We start from the raw sequence: 17,731 nt of genomic DNA, 5'->3' as shown, positions 1-17,731 counted from the left end.
AGAAGGATGGAATGCAAATGGGCATGAGAACCATGGACAGGAGCAAGAGCTAAGGTGGCTGGGCCATGGCAACTGGAAGCCAGAGTCAGGAGTAACTTAGGAAGGGAAGCAGGACCTGGAGAAAGTTAGGAAGAACCATGAGAACCACAGGAGGGCGCTGCACCCCCATGGGCTAGCCGGGACTGCCTGGGACTAGCAGAGTAAAGAGGTCAATCCAGGACAGCAAACCCCCTCTGCCTTGCTCCCCACAGAGAGCATCTCTCCCTCTTCCTAACTCTTGGGTTTCTTGTGCTGACACAACTATAGGAGAGAGACACACAGTCACCACCCACTTCACACACCAGCTCCCAGGAGATACACACACACATTCATGTGGGAACATGTAAATATCAACTCCTCCCAGTTCTGAAGATTACCTTGCTAATAGTGTTTTCTGTGTAGGCAATGTGCTGAGAAGACCTGCCTTCCCTTCCATAATGCATAACAACACCTTTGTTTTTGTTTTCTTAACTAGGCTTCACACACAATATGGGGCTTGAATTTGTAACCCTGAGAACAAAAGTCTCAACATCTATGGACTGAACCAGCCAAGTGCCCCTCACAACACCACCTCTTGCTGGTCAAGACTGATGCTCTTTGGAGTTCTTTACCTTTTCGTCATGTTTTCCCTCAGCTTAAAAATATCAGGGCATTAGTAGCCTAAATGCCCATATTCGGGCGAATGGGTTAAAAAACTATAGCCACACAGTGGATTATTCAGCCATGAGGAAGAAAGATATCCTGACATTTGCAACAACAGGGATGGACCTTGAGCACATTATGCTAAGCGACATAAGTCAGACAGAAAAAGACAAATATTAGATGATATCACTTACAAGTGGAATCTAAAAGAGTCAAATTAAAAAGAAAAAAAAAAGAGTGAAATGGTGGTTACCAGTGATGAAGAAGAGTTGGAAAGCAGGCAGACAGGGGTACAGGCCCACACCTCCGGGGTAACCACTCTTAAAAGGATTTTACACCCCCCTGGAAGGAGGCCACCACCCTTTCCCATGAGACAAAAACCTGATGGGAGGACAGGCTCAGGGAGGGTCAATCAGATTAAAACAGCTGCCAACCAGTTCACAAAAGTCTTGAGACTTAGAAACTCTGGTGGCATCTCTCTCAGGCCCCCTCCCTCCTCAGGAGCTTAGTACTATCACTTAGCTATCCTTCAACAAACCTGGCTCTGCTGCCCACCACTCTGTCTGGCCTACCCCTTTATTCTTCGAAGCCGCATGACCGAGAACCTCCGGCACTGAGAAAAAAATCCTGTAACACCAGGGGACAGAGGGTGAGGGGATAAGACTGATGTAGTTTAAGAGTATAAACTTACAATGAGTAGTAAATAAGTCGTAGAGATCTAACTCAAAGTATAATGAATATAGATAACAAAATACTATACTACAGTATCCAACTTACTAAGAAACTAAAATGTAATTATCCCAAAGACTAAAAGGAATGGATAATTATGTAATCTGATAAAGGTGCTAAATATAGCTACAAAGGCAATCATATCACAACATATAAATACCTCAAGGTAGCACATTGTACATCTTAAACTTACACAACGTTATATGTCAAATATATTCAATTTTTTTTTTTAATCAGAGCTTTTGATGATATCCTATCTGTCCTCATCCTAAGTTCATATGTTCTTCCTGATGCCAAACTTTGCCTTCATAAGAAAGAATGACAGGAGATAAAGACAGAAGTCAATTATGGTTCATCTTGGAAAAAAACGTTCTGTACAGTTCCCTGGATGGTATGTGTTATCAGTCAGCCTTCCGAAAAACAACAGAGAGAAAACTGCAATTATCCAGAAGGGGAAGCATTTTTCTTGAAGTGTTCTCAGGGAGAAAGAAACTCATAAAAATCAGTCAAGAATTCTCTGAGCAACCCTGGGATTCTAAACATTCCTCTATCAGTATCACCCACCTGGAGGAGGAATCCAAAAGTCTAGGTGAGTGTGTGCTCCCCACTTCAGCAAGAAGAGGATTTGATGAGCCTGGAAAGGACCTCAGAATGTCTGATTTAAGAAGCCAACATTATAAATAACATCTCCATTTTTTTATTAGAGAAGGAACACATATTCAATACAGAAATGTTGGGAAATTTGGAAAAATCACAAATCTTAAAGAAAAACAAAAACAGATCAGCTGTAATCTCGCCAGCCAAAGATAAACATATTCACAAATTTCCAACCAACATTTTTTCTGGTTGTATTTAAAACTAAAATGTGTGATAGGAAACATAGTATTTTATGTTCTGCTTCTTTTTTTTCCCTCCCTTTCCAATAACAAGAGAATGTTTTCCCTTCCCCATAAGCTTTCTTAGGGGGTGTATTTTATAGTGGCAGCATTGTTTTCCATCCTAGATTTCCATCACTTACTTATCCTTTCTCTTATTGCTGAGTTATTTGGTTATTCTGTCCACACAGGAGAGCAGCCTGACAGCTGATAACCCTGTCTGAAGTTTTGCCTCAGTGCTGGTGGCCTTTCCCCTCGAGCTGTTTCAAGTGTGTGTGATCACCAGGGTGGGGACCTGTTCTCCTGGAAGTTCTTGTTCTTTGTTTCAGTTTAGAATGCTATTATAAGACAGAAAACTCCATGGAGTAAATCTGAATATCTAAGTAACTTTATTAATCAGTGCATGAATCAGAAAGCAACCCATCTAGTAAGTAGAGGGGAGCTCCTAGGAATTGTCAAAATGAAGGGTTTCCGTAAGATAGAGGGTAGGACAAGAAGTTAAGGAAAAGAGAGGACTGTATCAAACCAGGAGGACATGTTGGGGTAGGGGGAACAACAGGGTTTTTATCATGTATATTACTGCACTAGTGCTGATCAGGAAATTTCATTTTGACTGTTAAAAGATGGCATTCATTGAATAGATTGAAACTATTAAATTACTTATTCCCTGGAGCCAGGGGGTCTTGGCATCCAGATTTCCAGCACCAGTGGTCTGGAATACACACATGTGGCCTTGCCCAGTTACTCTAGCCCTATGGCTCCCTAGATGTTATCTATTGTGCTGGAAGGCTCCAAAGAAATTAACTCCTTGTCCCTTATAAGGAGGACATACACTAAGGTATTTGTAAGATAGGAAAAGGAGGGGGGAAAACAGTTTTTATGGGGTCCCTTCAGTGTCCCTGTCTCAATTAGATCTTCTATTTTACTCAGTTTAATTGTTTTTTCTTCAACAATGGAAAGTGAGTAAGAAGAAAAGACTGTGTATAGCTCTAAGATACACAGAAATGAATCAGAAGGACATCAGTCAACTAATATTGGACACATATGGTAAATCATGTGAATTGTTTAAGTATTTTTAAAAGATGCCCCATTCCCCACTGAAATGAGCTTGTTTTGACAGATGGCTTTTACCTCACCTTGTAAATTATAAAATTCCATTGTTCTTAAGAAATGGGGCGCCTGGGTGGTTCAGTGGGTTAGGCCTCTGCCTTCTGCCCAGGTCATGATCCCAGGGGCCTGGGATCGAGTCCCGCATTGGGCTCTCTGCTCAGCAGGGAGCCTGCTTCTCCTCATCTCTCTCTCTGTCTGTCTCTCTGCCTATTTGTGATCTCTCTCTCTCTCTCTGTCAAATAAATAAATAAAATCTTAAAAAAAAAAAAAAAAGAAATCTCATAAAAAGGGTGATGTGGGAAAGACATTAGGGTTCAAAGCCAATGGCCAAGAAAGAAGTCTTGGGTGCAAAAAAGGTGGTTTTATTAAAGAATGGGGACAGGACCTGTGGGCAAAATGAGCTGCCCTGGCGTCATGAGCAGTGGCCCATTATATACTTTCAAGCTGGGAGGGGGTCAGGAATAGCGAAAGTCTCTAAGGAATTTTGGAAGCAAGGTTTCCAGGACGTTAAGGGGGCTAGCTATTGTTGAAGAAAGGTCGTTTATTACTGTCCAATAAAACCTTAGTCATGAGACCCTTCAGATGTGTATCAGTGGATATACGCTTGGGGGATGATTGAAACATGTATCTTGGGGGGTAGAGATAGAGGAAGTTCCCAAAGGAATTTTTATAGGCTAAATTAGACTTAAACGATCCTGGGGTTTGGGTTAAGATTGCCGTTTGCCCTTAGCAAAGTATCAACAGCAAGGCGGTTGAGTCCCTAGAGGAATGTCACCTGCCTGTTTCAAGGACTTGTCAGTGGGCTGTAAGGAATAAGGAAATTTAATATTTTTTTCTTCTGCCTTTGCTTCCCACATTACAGGGGTGCCTGCCTGGCTCATTCAGTGGAGCATGTGACTCTTGATCTTGGGGTCATGAGTTCGACCTCCATGTTTATGTAAACTTGTTTTAAAACTTGTCTTTTTTAAGAGAAATTATTTTATTTTACTTTTTTAGTAATCTCTACACCCAACAGGGGGCTCAAACCCACAACCCCAAGATTAAAAGTTCCATGTTCTTCCTGCTGAGCCAGCCAGGTGACCCTTGAGAAATTTCTTAAAGAAAACATGTTTATATCTGAACTGAGTAATGTGTACATGTTGTTTTTGAGAGGAAGGCTATGGAAGAATGGATGAGAGTCTAGGGCCAGACCCCTTGGTGCAGTAACCCCCAGTCCCTGGTAAGAGTTCTAGTGTAAACACCTGTGCAGCCACACTATCACTGAACACAGAACATCAAGCACTAGTCTCTTGCCCTTATCTTTTTTTTGTTTTCTTTTCTTTTTTACACTTTTTCGCACTTCTAATGGGAGAACTTACATCAGGTTTTTTGCAGACCATGACCCCCAGTCTTTGAGGCGACTCCAGCCTCCTTGGCCAAAAATGAGGAAGAAAACCTTGCAGGTGGCTGGCAACAACAGCAGCCTAGCACTGAAACACTGATTGTTCCTGTTAAGTTGGTATGTCTCCCTATTGTCCTACCCCATTCACTCACTTGCTCCCTGCTTAGCTCACCGACAGGTATAAATGTAAATGTTGTATTAATCAAATGTGTGGGCATATGTCATAAATATTTTCTCTCAGTATTGCCTGCATTTTGAAATCCTGAACCTAAGAGTTTTGCATGTAATCTTGAGTTACTATTCAAAATAAAACACATATCGATCTTCTTGTAGTTCTTGGCCTGCTGAATCCTTGAAAAGCATAAGAGAAATATATAGCAACCTATTCTCAACTTGGCCAATCTAATGAGTCTCTGACACTCTAAGAGAATTCCTAGCCTCATCCTCCTCTCTTGGACAACCATCACCCTGAGACCAGGGTAATTTTTTTTAAGATTTTATTTATTTATTTATTTATTTGAGAGATAGTGAGAGGGCACAGGGGGTGGGGTGGGAGAGGAACAAAGGGAGAGGGAGAAGCAAGCTCCCCACTGAGTAGGGAACCCAATACGGGGCTTGATGCCAGGCATGACTTGAGCTAAAGGCAAATGCCTAACTGATTGAGCCACCCAGGCACCCAACCAGGGTCATGTTGAATTGTATTCCAACAACTAAGAAGTCCAGCCAGTTGAAATGCACAATGTCTACTTGCTGGATATATAACTTGGTTCCCAAAATTATTAACAGGACCTATTAACCTGAATTCCTATTTTGGAATATTAGTATCTTTATTAGTATCTTTATTACCTCCCCATTTCTACACTGCACCAAGTATAGTTTACAAAACTCAGTCAAATGACAGGAACCTATACATCTTACATTAGAATGAATTTGGTAACTCATTGATAATGACATTCTCCCCTTAATTACGGGGGGGTGGTTGGGAGGATAATGCATCTCAGTTGATTCTCAATCAATCTAAGTATACTGAGATTCCAAAAATGAACATAAAACACAAGACACAGCATCAATAATCAAAAATAGAAGAAACATTCTTTGGCAGAAGGTGGGGAGCTAATTGTAGAAATAGAGATCATAGAGTCCCATCATAAGCAGAACTAATACAAAAACAGTGCCTTCTGAAAATTTTCTAAAACACAACAGAAGAGAAGGCATTCTGAAAGTTCTTAAATAGAAAAAGAGGACCACCAGAGAGGAATACAGATAACAGTAGTCTGTGAAATTCCACTGAAAAAATAAAAACTACCTTATGGACACCAAGAAACAAAGGGTATTTGATCCTTTTTACTCATATTTTATTGTTATGTAAAGACAACAGAGATATACTTTTAGATCATCAATATTTATTTAAGTGACATTTTTGAGTGCCCTTGATGTGGCAAGCACTATGCTAAGTGCCACGTATGCAGTGGTGAAGAAAATAGACATATGCCTGCATTTTCCAAATCCTCTCCCCACATACTTTGCTCATGATACTTATGAAGTATATGTCAAATACTGAGCTGTAAATCTGTGAAGACAGGCTTGAAAGAGGATGTTGCCTATTTATCCAAGTGATAACCAGTAACATCAGGATCCATGTGCCTTAGAAATGAGGAATGGGTATTTCCCAAACTAGCTCAGAAGGGTATATTTGAACTAAGAAGAGAAAATCTTTCTGTCGCAGCAGTTAATTACCTTCAGTAAGAGCCCATCATAACCAGGGACACTGCACATTTGTCATCAAGACTACGGCTTGGGACCTCTTTTGTATCCTGGATCAGTAGATCAAGTGAGGGCAAATCATTTATCAAATCTGGGAAAGAGAAAAGACAAACATTAAAAATGAAAAGATAGTGCAGGACATCACCAGACGGCTCTGCTAGACTGATAAGTAAAATCATAGTCACAGAGAGGTATAACCAAGAATTAGCTAAACTATGACATTCTATTTAATCACAGCTCAGAGCAACTCCCCTAATTGCTGCTGAAGATACTTCAGTAATATCACTTACCTCTGGAAGACAGTAGAGGACTAGTGAGAAGAGATGATTGGTGTTCACTTCAGAACAAAAGAAAAGACACAGCACACTCCAGCTCCAAGGGAGAGAGGTGGAGGGGGTCAGAAGGGAGAGAAAGAAAGAGGGCAAGAGAAAGAGAGTGTGAGACAGAGGAAGAAAAAGGAGGGAGGGCAGAGGAGGGGAAAGACTGGCTTTCTAAATGCACAGCTAAAGCAACAGCTCAGAGGCATGGGTACCATTCTTCAGGATCCAGTGTGCTTATTGAACAAGAGAGCTCTAAATGATACGGTGTCCCAAACAGGAAAAATACACGGTTCCAGCAACCAAAGAGCAGAAGCAGAAGTGACTCCACTTACCACACCCACTGACCAACTGGGAAATTTTGTACTTTCTTCTCTGTAACTCTGGGCTCTGCAGGGCCAAAGGTCCAGGTCCCCAGAGCAGATGCACCCTTAATCTTTAAAAAACTTTAAAAAAAATGTGAAGGGGCACCTGAGTGGCTCAGTTGGTTAGGTGTCTGCCTTCAGCTCAGATCATGATCTCAGCGTCCTGAGATCCAGCCCTGCATGGGGCTCCCTGCTCAGCAGGGGACATGCTTCTCCCTCCCCCTGATGCTCCCCCTGCTTGTGCCCTCTCTCTGTAAAATAAATAAATAAAGTCTTAAAAAAATGGAGTTAATAGACTATCAGGGTTAAACAGTCCTTATTAGCAAGAGGAAGGATATAGGGCTGCTTTTACACAATGAGGCCAGACAGGATTTCGTGTAGAACCCAAGTGATCTATTTGGGTGCTTCCTAGAATTTCCATGTTCCATTGTAACTGTGAATATGTGCGTTCAGCAATCTCAGCCAGAGAAAGATATGACTGTCAAGGGTTTGGACCCCTCAGGAATGAAGGTTTAGGTCATAATACCAGGCAAGCCACGAAGACCTGAGGACATGTAGTGGAGAGTGAGGGGAAATTAGAATTCATAGTAAAGGAGGGAGTAGATGCGGGCCGGTTGCAGCCCTGAGATCAACTGCAGTGATAGTGGCTATAATTTGCCACATTAATCTCCTTCTTCTAAGTTTCTCTTTAGGAACAGAGGCCCATATGAAGGTTGAAGGAATTGTCCCTTGAACCCGTCTGGAAAAGTAGATCTGTGTGGCTCTAGGCAGCTATGAACATGCACTCCTCAGATCTCCTGCCATGGGGATCATAATTGACGATGGCTCCAATTGCCACACTGAATCTGCTACACTTCCCATGGGCTGTCCTCAAAAAGTCAGTGCAGCAGGGACACTAAGTCAACCCTGTCTCTGCCCAATGTAGGATGCCTCTAACGTTGGGCTCAAAGATTCTCCACTGGCCTGGCTGAAACTCTTAGAACTGTGCAGATCCAACCTGTTTTACTTCCTTCCCTCTTTCACAGAGCTCAAACTTGATTCCCACTCTAAAAGTTCTTCCTGCCTCCTCTGGTTTCCTCTTCCTTTCCCCCCTCACAAGACTCCTTCCAGAGCACTCAGATTATAAAGCCAAAGTCTCCTTTATTAGAATCGAAGCTTACTAACCTAAACGCAAATCAGACACTTAACTCTCTGATGGATACAGTTCCCCATATTTTACCCCATAATTATTATATTTGGACTCTTGGAGTTGCAGCAAAGACAATACTTTCACCCATCCAGACAGCAGATAGCAAAAAGTTAACATATTCCATAATTGACCAATATGTTTGCTAACAGAATCAAGAGGGCACACAGCCCAGTGAGTTCATTTTAATGCTACATGTTAATTTAACACTTCAGGACATGTAGCATATTGTTCCCAGTTAGCTTGCTAAATTACATTCCAAGGGCCAACAATACCCGGTAGAGTATATGTTTAAAGGTGAAGCTCAGACTTAAAACTGCCCGTTTACTCTTTTTATTTTTAAAAAGATTTATTTATCTATCTATCTATCTATATAGCACGTGAGCAGGGGTGGGGGGAGAGGCAGAGGGAAGGAGAGAATCTCAAGCCGATTTCCCGCTAAGCAGGAAACCCAATCTCACAACGCTCCAATGACGACTTGAGCTGAAATCAAAGTCCCTGCCTCAACCAACCTAGCCACTCAGGGGCCCCTAAACTGCCCAAGTTTAAATCTAATTGTCATCTAACAAGGTTTGTGATCTTGGGCGTGATATTTAACCATTTGAATACCCACTTTTTTCAATTGCAAAATGGTGTTAACAGAATGTATCTCACAGATAGCAGGGACTAAATGTGCTAATATTACAGTGCGCTTGCCCACTGTATCGGGTATGTTCTGTTAGCTACTTATCTAAGAGACATCTTAGATCTTAGAAAAATACATGTCAGGCATCTGCTGACATGTAGCAGTTTATTTTTTTTTTTAAGATTTTTATTTATTTATTTGACAGAGACAGAGATCACAAGTAGGCAGAGAGACAAGCGGAGAGAAAGAAAGGAGGAAGCAGGCTTCCTGCTGAGCAGAGAGTCCGACCTGGGGCTCGATGTCAGCACCCTGAGATCATGACCTGAGCTGGTCAGAGGCTTAACACTCTGAGCCACCCACGCACCCCCAAAAGGACAGTTTAATATGGAGAATAACATGTCAAAACAAACAAACAAAAAAATTGTATCTATTAACTATTAATTTCTGTTATCTTGAGTTGCCTAAATTCGGGTTTTTCTTATCTTTCCATTACTGAATTCTCCCGTTCTCACACACGGGGACAAAAAATCCCAAGACGAAGCAAGGAACACAGGTAAGTAATACATCCGCAAATAGTCTTTTCCTGTCTATGGCGCTTCTCTTGAGAGCCAGAAAAGGGCCCGTCCCCACCCCGCCCCTCGACCTCGGAACATCTAGACCAAACCCCACACAAACCTGACGCCACTTCGCCGAGGACTGTTTACAGAGGAACCCAAAGCCTGACCCCACCCACGTACCGTGACCCTCCGAGGTGATTTACATATCGGTTGTTTATTGGCTACTATAAGCACTCGCTCTTCTCATTGGCTGACACTGCTCCGTGAGCGTCACGGGTCTCATCATTTCCGTTTCCTGCTCGCCTCCGGTGCCATGGCGACCGTGAGGGGACTGAGGCATCTGCTGACATGTAGCAGGTGGCGCCGCGGCAGTGGAGAAGCTCCCCAGTCTCGCGTGAGTGTCTGCTTTCCCTGCTCTCGGAGAAACTCTGGATCTCAGGAATAGCCTCTTCCTTAGCGAAGGCCAGAGCCTTCCCTCTTCCCTGCAATCAGCTTTTCTTTCCCGGCCTGCAGACGCTCGCTGCCGTCGTTCCGGGCATATCCCAGGTCGATAACAATTCCGATTTTCTGGGAAAGACGCCCCATCGCCGGCACCCCGGCATCTTGCAGCTGCCATGCATAAAGGTGCCGCCAGCACTGGCTGCCGCTGCGCAGTTCCTGCTGCTCGGTGAGTACCGGTGGGAAGCGGAAACCCGAGAAGCAAAACACTGTGTCCGCATTAAGTGATGCGTTTCATCTTTGGCCCATAGAGAGCTCGATGCCCAATGTGGAGAAGCAGGTGCAAGCACTGACCAATTATCTGTGGAGCCGGCGTTTACCTGTAGAGCCCCAGGAGTTGCAAAGACGGGCTGTCCATCTTGAGAAGAAATTCCTGGAAAACCCAGGTGGGGCCTAAGAATAAAGAGTAGGCCCAACTGAAATACCGGTGGGAAATTAAGAGCAAGGAATAATTTTACAGATCTGTTTGAGTATCTGTGACAAACAGATACTGCGGTTTCCTGTTTGATTTTCTGGCTGCGGCTGCTTGTTACAGTGATGCCTTGCTAAAACAGAATAGTTTCCGAGGTTGCTCTTGGGATTTTTGTAAAGGTCAACAAGGTACTTCAGTATCCTGTCAAAGTCTAGGTCTTCGGGGTTTTATCCTGCAAATCCATTGGATTAGGACGGTTTAAGTTTTTATTAAAGTGAAATAAAATCCCCGTATGGCTCCCTGTCCAGTACTGAAACGCTCTCCAGGGATAGGAGAATGAGTATGTTACTTTCATGAGTGTGAGCTCCTTAATACTACAGACCTGCCTTTTATTCATCTTGTGTTCCTGCGCTTCCCACAGTACCTGGTTCATAGGTGCTCAGTAGATAAAATAGTACTGAGCTGAACACAATCCTAAAACAGTACTGAGCTGAGATTTTTCAAACCCCTTTCTTCCCTCTAGGAACATTGGAGATGTCACGTACTAAAGTTTAGGGGGACCTGAGGAAATCCACAAAATATTGTCCTTATCCTATCCTTTTAAATCTTTGAGACACTTCCCTTCAAAAGAGAGCAAAGCCTGTGGGATGGTTTTGATCTTGTTGACTAAACTGCTGGTAGAGACAAAATACTGTCTCATGCATTCTGGTGGTAATGGTGGTGGTTGCTGTTATTCTTACCCAAAATTTTTCTCAAGATTTGGCATTTTCTTAAGCTTTGAGATTTTGCTTAAGGGGAAGGATGGAAATTGCAGAGGAATGGACAAGCAGCATATTCAGATATTGGATCTGAGCCCTGGTCTTCCTAGGTCCTCACTCAGTTCTTGTTCTCACCACAGACTTAGGTCAAGTGGAGGAGAAACTTCGTGAAGCTGTGCTGCGAGCCCTGCGCAAAACTACATACCATTGGCAAGAACTGAGGTAAGGGGGGCTAGAAGGGCTGCAAAAAAAAAAAAAAAAAAAAAAAATCTTGTCTCTAGGAGGAGACTGGGGAAGTGCTATTACACAATTCCTGTTTGAAAAGCCTACCTGGTTTGAAACTCAGGACTTCTCTATTTTTTTTTTTTTAAGATTTTATTTATTTATCTGACAGACAGAGATCCCAAGTAGGCAGAGAGGCAGGCAGGGGGGGGGGGGGGGGGGGGGGCAGGCTCCCCACTGAGCAGAGAGCCCGATGTGGGGCTAGATCCCAGGACCCTGGGATCATGACCTGAGCCAAGGGCAGAGGCTTTAACCCACTGAGCCACCCAGGTGCCCCAGGACTTCTCTCTTTTAAGGAGTGAAAGTACTGAGCTGGAGGAGCCCTTTCCAAAGATTTCATTCCTAAAAATATAGAAGGTTAACTATGGGATGGAGGTTATTTCCTGGTAGGTGTGACTCTCTGGTTTTTCTGGCAGCTACAATGAGAGCCTGAGCCTGGTATATATGGCCGCAAGACTGGATGGTGGCTTTGCAGCAGTCTCCAGGGCATTCCATGAGGTGAAAGCCCCTCAGCTTCCAACCCGTTACCGTCAGTTCCCTTATCCATAAAGTAGTCTCCTGGGGTATGGTTCTTGGGAAATTGCATGTCTTTTTTTTTTTTTTTTTTTTTTTTTTTGGAGACTCTCTTTATCCTCTGAAAGGGTTTCATGACCCAAGGAATGTTTAAAATCATTGTTTTAGGAAGTTCCCAGTCTATAAAGTATTTACATTATATCTCAAAAAACATTCACATCTCATCTGCTCTGTCATGGTCCCCTAATTCATAGTGGCCCTAAATAAGAGTCTGCTTCCCCTACTGTGGAGTGTTACATATTTCTTCAGATCCAGGCTCGAGTTCCAGAGTTCCAGCCTCAAACCTTAATGGATTTTGGCTCGGGTACTGGTTCTGTCACTTGGTAAGTATCTTACTGTCTCTGTCAATTCTAGCTCTATAGAGCCATGTGTATAACACTCCAAGAGACTAGGGAACCAGAGGGAGAATAGGAAATTTGGGAACTAGAATGTTTCTTCGCTCAGATTGGTGAGGCATAAGAAAGTATATGGATTAGGGCCAGAACTTAAAGAAACTTCAAGTGAAAAAAGACCCATGTTTAGAAAGATAAAAAAGGAAAGGAATTTAGTTTAGGGCATAGCACCAAGATTTTTTTTTACCTATAAGTAGTTTTTTTGAGCCCCTCCTTTTTTAAGGAGTAGTAAATGAAGTAAGAAAATGGCACTGTTAGTTTTTCCAACCATTTTAAGATCATATTCTGTTTCCGAGGGTTGGGGTTGGGGACAGAGGGATCTCTTGTAGGGATGATTCTTTGTCGTTGGAAATGGTGATTTATATTTTGCCATCTTAGGGCTGCTCATAGTGCCTGGGGCCAGAGCCTACGTGAATATTTGTGTGTGGACAGCTCAGCTGCTATGTTGGTTTTGGCAGAAAAGTTACTGAAAGGTGAGGACGGAAGATAAGGAAGGGTTTCTTCAAAGTTGAAGGAGTTAAGCAGAGAATGAAAAAGTTGTTTTATTGGGGAGTAGAGGAAGGCTGAAAGTTAAAGAGGAGTCTGATTTCTTTCCAGTGTTGTGGTCAAGCAGAGGGTTGTAGAGGCCTTTGCTGGACTGGCGGGGGGTTGGGTAAGATAAACAGGACAGGCAACCCAGTGTTTCCCTGCCCTTTGTTTTTGTTTTTGTTTTTAAGATTTTATTTATTTGAGAGAGAGAGAGAGAATATGAGCCAGGGTAGGGGCAGAGGGAGAAACTGACTCCCCACCAAGCAGGGAGCCCTCCCAGGGAGCCTGTTGCAGGGCACAGAGCTCAATCCCAGGACCCTGGGATCATGACCTGAGTCAAAGATGGGCGCTTAAGCACCTGAGCCACCCGGGTGCCTTGTGGTTTTCTTTAGCCTTGGGACCCTATTTCTTATCGAGAGATCACTTCAGTTTATACCTGTACACTCAAAGTTGCTGCGCCTCTGCTTTACTCCACAGGTGGTTCAGAATCTGGGGAGCCTTATGTTCCAGGTGTCTTCTTCAGACAGTTTCTACCTGTATCACCCAAGGCAAGTGCCAATGTTTAGAGTGTTAAATGTGGAATTTGGCAGATGGAAAACCATGGCTTCAGCTTTGCAACCCAGCCTTGAGTGTTAGAAGATAAAACAGAAGAAATATAAGGGGATAGAACTTTGTTAGGCTCTTGGAAGGAGGGTCAGGAGTGGGGATGTCACGTCTCTCACGTTTTTTTTCTTGATTCTCAGGTACAATTCGATGTGGTGGTATCAGCCTTCTCCTTAAGTGAGCTTCCCAGCAAGGCTGACCGCACTGAACTAGTCCAAACCCTATGGCGCAAGACAAGTCATTTTCTGGTGAGCTGAAATTCCTTTTTCCCTTCAAGTTTTAAGGCAGTGTCGTGGGTTTCATGCATTTCCTTCTCTCCATCGAAACTTGCACCATTCTTTTTTTTAAGTGTGTTTTTTTGTCTTGTTTTTAAATGTTTTATATGTTTATTTGTCAAAAAGAGAGAACACAAGCAGGGTGATAGGCAGGCAGAGGGAGAAGCAGGCTTCCCACTGAGCAGAGAGCCAGAGGTGGGGCTCCATCCCAGGACCCTGGGATCATGACCTGAGCTGAAGGCAGACACTTAACCACCGACTGAGCCACCTAGGCGTTCCAAAACTTGTGTTCATTCTTGACCATTTTTATCATGCATAGATCCCTTTGTCCCTCTTTTAGGCTCTCCATTCCCATCTTATGTGGGGATGGCCCTTTCCTTTAGGGCCCTCTGCTGTCTCTGTTAATGTCTTACAGAGCTGCTAGCATTTATGTTTTCATGTAATTCAAAGCTTATGCTTATTTTCCTTTTTTGTGAACAGGTATTGGTAGAGAATGGAACAAAAGCTGGGCACTCCCTTCTTATGGATGCCAGGGACCTCGTCCTTAAGGTAAGAGTCTTTCTCCTTCTTTCACTCCTGTCCCACCATCTGTCAGTGGTCACTGCTGCTCCCTTAAGACTGAAGAGACTCTGTCATACAATGGTAAGGGTGACTCTCAGGGTATTAGGCATATAAAGTTGTTATAAGATTGGATAGTGATTAGCAAACCAGGACCTGTGGATCAAATCTGGCCTGCCACCTATTTTCATATATGCCATGCTTATTGGTGTGTCTCTTGTCTATGGCTGCCTTTTTTTTTTTAAGATTTTTGTTTGTCAGAGAGAGAACACAAGCAGGGGGAGCTACAGGCAGAGGGAGCTGCAGGCAGAGGGAGAAGCAAGCTCCCTGCTGAGCAAGGAGCATGGTGTGGAACTCGATTCCAGAACCCTGGGATCATGACCTGAGATGAAAGCAGATGCTCAATCAACTGAGCCACTCAGGTGTCCTGTCTAAGGCTGCTTTCATACTATAAACAGCAGAGTTGAATAGTTGGGACAGAAACAGATTTTGCCTACTCTCTAGGCCTTTAAAAAAGAGTAAGTGCTCCAACCCCTGATCCAGGGCATTGCTAAGCCAAGAACCTTATCTTTGGGGGACAGTATGAGCCAGTGTATAATCATAAATTTAATTGTCCTGGAGTGGGATTTTTTTGTGAGTAGAGGTTGCTGACAAGGGAAAGCACCATACTATGTGCCAAGTTCCTGCTTTTCTCCTACTACAAAGAGAAGGTTCTTTGTTTGGAGTATTAGAGAACCAGCCAGCTTAACTCAAGGAGCCTAGTTAATAATTATCAGAATTGAATGTTAAAGGAGTCCTCAGTTTACTGAGTAGAGAGATTGAGTTATGAGACTAGACCCCTCAGACCCAGCTTAATTTTTTTTTTATTTTAGGGAAAAGAGAAGTCACCTTTGGACCCTCGACCTGGCTTTGTCTTTGCCCCAGTAAGTATTACTTCTGCCTTTCCCAGCCTGCAAAGATGTAAACTCAGCTGTGGCCAGGAAAAGTGAGAGGGTAAAGCTAAGCCACCGTCTACTATTTTGTGTCCCTATTCAGTATCTTTCTTAGTTGTTGCCTTGGCTCTCCCTGCTTCCAGCTCCTATGTTCCCATTGCCCTAGCCCTTCTTAACTCTGTCACTCTTTGTTTTTCAGTTGTATGATTCTCTGGGGTTTTTTTGTCTTGTGTGTTCCCAGTGTCCACATGAACTTCCCTGTCCCCAGTTGACAGCCTCTAAGCCCCTGGCCTGTAGCTTTTCTCAAGCTTACCACTGCATCCCCTTCAGCTGGGTATGTTTCCTGGGAATGTTAGGGCAGGGAGAAAGTAGCCTGGGGGAACAGGATGATAAGGAGTCAGAGGTGGGAGGAGTTGGAGAAGTCAGAGAAGAGCCTGGAGGTTTGCAGGCCTGGGTGTACATGGCTTATAGAATCTGAAAATGGCTGCAGGGATGGGGGGAGGAGGGATCACAATTATTTTTCCCATCTGTTTTTTCTCCAAATAGTCTCTCTGTATCCTTATCTTAGAACAAGAAGAAGCAAAAAGAGGAAAAGTTCTCAATGGTAATTCTTGCCCGGGGGTCTCCAGAGGAGGCTAATCGCTGGCCCCGTATCACTCAGCCTGTCCTTAAACGGCCACGCCATGTGCATTGTCACCTGTGCTGTCCAGATGGACATATGCAGCATGCTGTGATCACAGCCCGCCAGTATGGCAGGTATAAAGAGTGTGACCAAAATTAGGGGGAGGTGGCAAGAAGCTAGAGCCCACATTGACCTCTCTTTTCCGTAGGGATTTGTATCGTTGTGCTCGAGTCAGCTCCTGGGGAGATCTTTTACCTGTGATCACACCTTCAGAGTCGGAGCTTCCTCTGTCCCCTGCTGACGACAAGGATTTTCTTACTTAGGCCTGCCAAGGCTGAAGCTCCCTGGTATCCAGGGTGGGAGTGCTGGCAGCCCTATGTATGTTTGCTTGAGGCTTTAATAATAATAAAAAGTTTTCAAAGAGTAGAAATGGATCTTGTGATTCCTAAAAGATACAGAGGCCGGTTGTCATGTTCAGTCCTGTAACAGAGAGAATTCTCAAGATATTCAGTGCCTTATCTTCTCACACAGGTTGCAAGCTTTTGAGATACTGCTTCTACCAGGACTTCCCAAGGAAGTAATCCGGGGCAGTAGGGAAAGCCGCCCCCAGTCTCTGAGCGCTGGCTCAGCACGTGTCACAGTTGTTTGGTGGGCTACCTAAATAGGGAAGCTGGGCTGCCTAGCCTCTGTGTTTTCCTCCGTCCCTTACTTCTGTCTTTCTCAGAGTTCATCAACTCCCCCAGAGTTTGCCTGATACATTTTCCTCAAGAGCCAATCCCATCAAGACTGAATTTTCCATCTCCACGTGGCCCTGTAGCTCTAGGCAGGATCCTTCCATTTGCTTGGTTCATTTCTCGGATTTTCACTAGGCCTTGCTATTTCAGAGCTAGAGAACCTTTCTTTGTCTTAAAATTCTCAGGCCCTCTCCCTCAGTACACATGGTTCTGACTTAAAGTGGCTTGATTTTCAAATTTTCAACTTCAAGATGATATGAAAGTGAGGCACATTCAGTAGAAGCCAGACTTTGAATTTTGAGTTTGGCTCTTCTCTCAGGTCAGCAGTATGTGGTATGATAGTCCCTTGTGATGCTGGGCAGCCGCAGCTCCCAAGCAGTCGCTACATCATGAGGGTAAACGGCTGGCACACTTCTAACCATTCTGGTTTTCACTTCCAGGACGGTATGTGGTAAATTACATGAGATATCAACACTTTATTACAAAATAAGACTTTGATTAAATTATTTTGCCCAACTGTGGGCTAATGTAAGTGTTCTGAGCACATTTAAAGCTAGTTGAAGCTAGGATTGGTAGCTTATGTATATTAAATGCATTTCAACCTAGGAGGTTCCTGATTTAGGCTGGGCTCATTGGAACATCATCCCATCATAAGTTGTAGAAGATATGTATGTATCCAGAAACGGGCACAGTCAAAAGTTGGAACAAAATCAATATTGTAATACTAGAAATCTCAACTCCCCACTAGAAATTGCCATGCCTGGAGCTATTTCTCTGGGGTTACAGGAAAGGGGAGGCCCCTCATCTATTAGTTTTCAGAGTGGCGGGTGGCGACACCACCTCTCAGCCCCACCTCCTACCCAAATCCCCTCTGAAAAGGTAGGGTTCAGATATCAGCATAACAACCTATGAGACATAGGGTGGGGTGGAGAAGGTTTGGGAGTCTTAGATCAAATGTCTTAAATAAGGCAGGA

The 17,731-nt window shown here is 43.6% G+C and overlaps 1 protein-coding gene across 4 annotated transcripts; it reads left to right on the top strand.

Moving 5' to 3' along the window:
* The first annotated feature begins 9,866 nt into the window (after positions 1–9,866).
* Positions 9,867–16,453, top strand: LOC116590792 (methyltransferase-like protein 17, mitochondrial). Of its 4 annotated transcripts, none has more exons than XM_032343096.1 (14): positions 9,867–9,984; positions 10,104–10,257; positions 10,340–10,474; positions 11,399–11,480; positions 11,957–12,038; positions 12,363–12,436; positions 12,884–12,978; positions 13,511–13,581; positions 13,777–13,884; positions 14,392–14,460; positions 15,342–15,392; positions 15,643–15,735; positions 15,970–16,157; positions 16,232–16,453. In XM_032343096.1, exons 1-14 carry the CDS (start codon positions 9,904–9,906, stop codon positions 16,344–16,346), a joined length of 1,398 nt encoding a protein of 465 aa, XP_032198987.1. In that variant the 5' UTR covers positions 9,867–9,903; the 3' UTR covers positions 16,347–16,453. The 4 variants fall into 4 exon arrangements, with proteins under 4 accessions (XP_032198987.1, XP_032198989.1, XP_032198988.1 ...); XM_032343098.1 differs by having other exon boundaries at positions 10,314–10,474; XM_032343097.1 differs by lacking the exon at positions 15,643–15,735.
* The last annotated feature ends 1,278 nt before the right edge of the window (positions 16,454–17,731 follow it).

Source organism: Mustela erminea, chromosome 5, assembly GCF_009829155.1.
Source record: "Mustela erminea isolate mMusErm1 chromosome 5, mMusErm1.Pri, whole genome shotgun sequence".
In the NCBI taxonomy this organism is placed as follows: Eukaryota; Metazoa; Chordata; class Mammalia; order Carnivora; family Mustelidae; genus Mustela; species Mustela erminea.
The sequence above is the reverse complement of the archived record's forward strand: the minus strand, read 5'-3'. Positions and strand labels throughout refer to the sequence as shown.